Source organism: Sorex fumeus, unplaced genomic scaffold (assembly GCF_029834395.1).
Source record: "Sorex fumeus unplaced genomic scaffold, SorFum_2.1 ptg000036l, whole genome shotgun sequence".
In the NCBI taxonomy this organism is placed as follows: Eukaryota; Metazoa; Chordata; class Mammalia; order Eulipotyphla; family Soricidae; genus Sorex; species Sorex fumeus.
The window spans coordinates 2,644,785-2,651,281 of record NW_026606093.1 but is presented as its reverse complement, the minus strand read 5'-3'; the positions used below and the strand labels follow the sequence as shown (position 1 = coordinate 2,651,281).

Genomic DNA, 6,497 nt, shown 5'->3' with positions numbered 1-6,497 from the left:
AGACCTGTTTCTCACACCTAGGAATTCTTTGGGAGTTTATTATTTGATTATCTTTATCATCTTGTTAGCAGCTTTTTGATATGCCTTTATTCATATGTATATATCTTTTAAAGGAGAGTATATTCATCACCTTTCCCCACATTTAGATAAGGTGTCAGGGTTTTTTTTTTTTTGCTTTTTAGGTCACACCCAGCGATGCACAGGGGTTACTCCTGGCTCTGCACTCAGGAATCACTCCTGGCGGTGCTCAGGGGACCATATGGGATGCTGGGAATTGAACTTGGATTGGCCACGTGCAAGGCAAACGCCCTACTTACTGTGTTATTGCTCCTGCCCCAGGTGTTCAGGATTTTTGTTGCTAAATTTAAGCTTTATGTAGCTTCAATCTTAACTCATTGTCAAGTGAGTGCTGAACAAATAACTTCTCCTAATCTCTATGATATATTTTCATTCTAATCATCAATTTTTGAGATAAAGAAGCTTCTAAATATGGTGTATTCTCTTTTCTTAAATTTTGCTCTGCTTTTTTGGACAATAGCACTGACTCATTAAAATGCCACTCAACTGAATGTCACAAGAAATTCTGCCTGTTTTCCATGTTATGAATTATGGATTAGAGGTTTGGGTCAGCTGAAAACCAAACATTGGCTTGCTAGTGGAGAGTGTGAAAAAAAGGGATTTCTAGTTCACACAAACTAATCATTCAGCAAACACAGGACTAGAAATTTACTCTCAAGGTTGATTGGCCATGTCCTCATCCAGGAACCCGAACACTTCAGCTTTGTAATATTAAAAACCACTATCAGTTTAAGTAACACTCTGTAACTCCTCCAATTACAGTGGGAAGTTCCTTTTAATGTAATAAATCTGGCATCTTGGTGGACAAATATTATGGCCTCCTGTAGGGCATCAACAGACTCTTCCAAGTAGTTTTGGGTTTCACTCAAGAGGAGGATATCGGGGTCACAGATTTTGTTTGTACATATTTTCCCTTCAAGACATTTCAAGTTCCACTCGATAAACTGTATCATAGAGATATTTGTTACAATTGATGAACGTTTATGATATAACATAGTCACCAAGAGTGCTTCTTTACATTTTATTCAAAATTGACAAAAGGCAAATCTGTAAAATGGTACAAAAGTCCTTATGTTCCTTCACCAAATCATTTAGATGATAAGATTTTAAATAAATTATAAAAAGGATCGATAGCACAGCGGTAGGGCGTTCGCCTTACAAGCGGCCAACATGGCCGACCCGAGTTCGATTCCTCCGCCCCTCTCGGAGAGCCCGGCAAGCTACCGAGAGTATTCGATATGCCAGACACAGTAACAACAAAGTCTCCAATGGAGACGTTACTGGGCCCGCTCGAGCAAATCGACGACCAACGGGAGGGCCTTTATAAAAAGGATGTCACAAATATTAAAGTTACAATAAAAATATTATAAAAACAATTTTTAATAACTTTGACACATTTAATGTGGGTGATATAGTTTATTTTTAAAATAATCTAAAAACTGTTTAGATTGATTAAAATTTAAAAATTATGATACTGTCAAGATTATGAAACAGGGAAACTAATTTACAAATGCATTACTTCAAACAATATGAAATATTAGAATCCTTTTGGAAAATATCTTAGGAAGCTTTTTAACTGAAATTCAATCGTGAATAACTGTGAAACCTGGTCATTCATTATGATTCAATAAATTCTTACAAAATTGAAAAAAAAAATTATGTTGTTATTCATCCTGGTCATCGGACCATGAATTCCTAATATAGCTCTCTATATCCAATAACTAAAACAATGATCAGGTTCTTATATAGCCAACTTACCATAACATGTAACTCAAGTAAATAAATTCCCAGTAATCCATTGACTGAGACAAGAGCAATATTACAGCAGGTAGGGGATATGACTTGCACATGACCGGCCACGTTCTACATCTAGCACACCATATGGATCCCTGAGCACACCAGGACTTGTCTCTAAGTGCAGTCAAGAGTAAGCCCCAAGCACCAGCAGGTGTGCACCCTGCCAAAAGAAAAAACCAAGCAAACATAATAATATCTCTTGACCCTGGTCAGCTACTTAAAATATTGTGAATACTTTTTACAGGTCCTTCTCACACCTGCTTTCACTTCCTTGTTTTTCAGACTGTAGATGAGGGGATTCACTAAGGGGGTGACCACACTGTATTGCACAGAGGTGATCGTCTCCAGTGTAGAGCCTGAGGTTGGCAGGAAATAGCGAAGGAATGCTGATCCATAAAATAAAACCACCGCAGTGAGGTGGGAAGAGCAGGTAGAGAACGTCTTGCCTCTACCCGAGGAAGAGCTGATGTTGAATATGGTGGAGATAATGAGAGTGTACGAAAAAATTATCAGGGAACATGTAACAAGTCCATGAAAGAGGCCAGAAAAGAGCAGAACTGCAAAATTAATGGAGACATCAGAGCAGGACAGAGGGAAGAGAGAGGGCAACTCACAGCTGTAGTGTGGAATGGACCGATCCCCACAGAAATCCAAAGTCACTGCTAGAAGGATATTGAGGAGTGCATCAAAAAAGCCTAGGCTCCAGGCCCCCAAAGCTAACCCTTGGCAGAGGCTGTGGCTCATTTTCTGGTCGTAGAGCAGAGGGTGGCAGATGGCAACATAGCGATCATAGGCCATCACTGAGAGCAAGGCTGCTTCAGTACCCCCAGTGTCAAATACAAAGAAGACTTGAGCCAGGCAGCCCCTGACAGAAATGGTTTTCGTCGGAGACAGGAGATTCTCCAGCATTTTGGGCACGGTGGCTGAGGAGAAACAAAGGTCCAGAAAAGAGAGGTGACTCAGGAAGAAGTACATGGGTGTTTGGAGATGAGAATCAGTCCCGATCACCAGAAGCAGCACCAGGTTCCCCACAAGTGTCTGGATGTAAATCACCAGGAACAAGACAAAGAGGAGAACCTGAATGTTGGGATCAGAAGACAGTCCAAGCAGGATGAACTCAGTGACGGTGGTGTGATTTTCCAGGACCATTTTCAGAATACTTTGCTCCTGTCTAATGAGAATAGAAAATAGACTTAGGTTTCTAATGTCCCTTGAGTCATCCCTGTCTCCTTATATTCTGATCTCTCGATTTTGCAACTCATGTTTTAAAGCTTCCCTTTTTGATTTCCTGAAAACATCATTATTCCATGTGCAATTCGCAAGTTCTAGCCACCTTGTTTCTAATTAGCTTCATTTTTAATTTTGATTTTCTCCTTAAACTTTTTTTTGAACTTTAATTTTATTATTTCTGAGAGGGCTATATTTCATTTCTTTATCCAATCTTACTTATAGCTCATTCACTATTTCAATATTTAATACGCATTTATTATTTGTGAATGTCAAAAGGTCTCTTGCTTGATTATAATCTTTTATTAATATAATAGTCATTGATATTTTGTGCTTAATTATAGAAATAATATTGTGAGAATAGGGCTGGAGTGATAGCACAGTGGTAGGGTGTTTGCCATGTATGCGGCTGGCCCGAGAGAGCCAGGTTCGATTTCTCTGCCCCTCTCGGAGAGCCCGGCAAGCTACTGAGAGTATCTCGCCTGCACAGCAGAGCCTGGCAAGCAACCCGTGATGTATTCATATGCCAAACACAGTAACAACAAGTCTCACAATGGAGACGTTACTAGGGCTCACTTGAGAAAATTGATGAACAATGGGAGGACAGTGTGTTTCTACCAATTGTGAGAATTATATGCTTGACTCTGTACAGGGCAATGTGATTTGAAAACAGTTAAATAGAAGCTTTGCTTTATAGAGTATAACATGAAATCCAGTGGAAAAATTTAGTGTTTCAGTTCATCCCATTTGCATTGAAAACCATGTAGTTTTAAACATCATATGACTCTTACTGTCTCTCCAATAATTAGTTAAAACTTTCCTCTGGATATTCAGGTTTTATCATAAAAGGTAATTATTTTCCTGGTATTATCAACCATCATTTTCCAAATTATCTCATTGTCCAATCAAATAAATCTCATCCAAAATGATCTCCACTGACTTTGGGTGAAATATAATCAATTGTTCATTATATTATGATAAGAGTGCAAAATGTACAAATTTGAAAAGATATAGACTTGGTAATGTTTATAGTTACATGAAGGTAAAGAATAATTCTTAGAGAAAAAGAAAACATGTATGATAGTTTTTTATTCAACTAAAAATAGCATAAATTATTGTCTGAGTACATAAATAAATAGATTGCTTCCTGAAGAAGGGTTTTGGGGCTAAGGAGGGTGGAAAGAAGAAGTACCCATATATGTAAGGGCTGAATTATTTGTTCAAAATCAAGGCATACAGTGGGCAGTGTATACATGTGTTTCATAGGGTCAGATCTAAAAGAAGACACAAAGAATCTGTTGACAGACATCTTCAAAAGACAAACTATGATACAAAGGACTACCATCACTCCAGTTTACGGTATCTCTTAAATATTTCTGTATCTTCCACCGCCTATAAGAGTTTGTTGTTAAACCAGCTTTGGCACTCATGTGGGGAGAAAGGGTGTCTCATTTGTTGTTAATGGGAATGCTGACGAAGCCTGCCTTTTTGGAAAACAATATGAACATTCTTCCCCAAACTAGAAATTGAGCTCCCATATGACCCCGCAATACCACTTCTGGGAACATGTCCTGAGGGTGCATAGAAACAAAGTAGAAATGTCATCTGCACCTGAATATTTATCGAAGCACTGTTCACAATAGCCAGAATCTAGAAACAACCTGAGTGCCCGAGAACAGACGACTGGTTAAACAAACTTTGATACTTCAACACAATGGAATACTATGCAACTATTAGAAAGGCTGTAGTCATGAAATTTGCTTATAAGTGGATGGACATGGGGAGTATCATGCTAAGTGAAATGAGTCAGAAAGAGAGGGACAGACATAGAATGACTACACTCACTTGTGGAATATAAAATAACATAATATGAGACTGACACCCAAGGACAGTAGTCACAAGGGCTAGGAGTATTGCTTCATAGTTGCAAGCCTGTCTCATGAGCTGGGGGTGAAAGCAGCTGGGATAGAGAAAGGATCACTAAAGTCAATGATGGTTGAAGGAATCATTTGGGATGGGAGATGTGTGCTGAAAGTAGACTTTAGGACCGAACATGATGGCATCTCAGTATCTGTATTACAAACCATAACGCTCATAAGTAGAGAGAGAGTATGGTGGAACTTGTCAGCCATAGATACAGAGGGAGGGTTGGGATGGAGGAGTGATACTGGGGACATTGGTGGTGGAAAATGTGCACAGGTGAAGGGATGGGTGTTCAATAATTATATGCCTGAAAGTCAATAATGAAAGCTCTGTAATTGAATCTCATAATGATTCAATAGAAAAAAATTTAAAACAGAAAATCACACTTGTAAAAATCAGTATTGTTAAAATCAGAATGGCAGAGTTACTGAAAGTTATGAATTTGGATGAAAATAGTGTGGAGGTAAAATTAGAACTGAGCTACCACATAGCCCAGAAATTTTCTTTGGGTTATCTTCCCCCAGGACAGAAAAATATGTATTCAAACGAACATCTGTACACTGCTATTATTCGCAGCACTCCGTATTTTGGCTAAATATGTGTTTGATCTAGATGTCCAGTGACAGATGTGGCATATACACACAACGAAATGCTACTTATCTGTAAGGAATAATGAAATCATGCAGTTTGATTCAACATGGATGGAACTGGAAATGTTATACGAAGAACGCCAGAAGAAGAAGCACAGAATGATAGCACCTATATATGGCATATAGAACAACTGGATGCAAGAATGCAATGGTCTGAAGGGGGACACCTACATCCACCGTGGCCCGAGAGTATCTGGAGGGAAAGGAAAGAAATCTACTAGAAAGGTGGGAGAGAACATACAGAAGAGAAGAAATGGTGGGCCTAGGGTCAAGGGGCTTAGTCCATCAGAGGCATTAAGGAATGATTGAGATAAATATCTAGACCATAGAATAACAAAATGCAGTAATATGACACAAACTTTAGTGACCAAACTGTAAAAGGTGACTGTCAAGAAGGCAGGTTAGAGGTGGTGAAGGGCAGTGAAGGACCCTGGGAACATTGTAGGAGGGGAGAAGACACTAATGACAGGGTCAGTGCTGGAACAGTGTGTGTCTAAAAGTCAACTATAAGTAACTTTGTAATTAATGATGTTTTAGGGCATTTGCCTTGCACACAGCCGACCTGGCTGACCCAGTTTCAATTCCTCCGCCCCTCTCGGAGAGCCCGGCAAGCTACCGAGAGTATCTCACCCCCACGTCAAAAGCCTGGCCAGCTACCCGTGATGTATTCAATATGCCAAACACAGTAACAAGTGTCACAATGGAGATGTTACTGGGCCAGCTCAAGCAAAATTGATGAACAATGGGAGGACAGTGACAGTGACAGTAATTTTTTAAAAAAGATAAAATTTGGATCCTTACAAATAAGAATCCATAGATCAG

The 6,497-nt window shown here is 39.2% G+C and overlaps 1 protein-coding gene across 1 annotated transcript; it reads right to left on the bottom strand.

Moving 5' to 3' along the window:
* Positions 1–2,088: 2,088 nt before the first annotated feature.
* Positions 2,089–3,024, bottom strand: LOC130027240 (olfactory receptor 8S1-like). The gene has a single exon (XM_056117909.1). The coding sequence runs from the start codon at positions 3,022–3,024 to the stop codon at positions 2,089–2,091; it is 936 nt and encodes a 311-aa protein (XP_055973884.1).
* Positions 3,025–6,497: the final 3,473 nt, after the last annotated feature.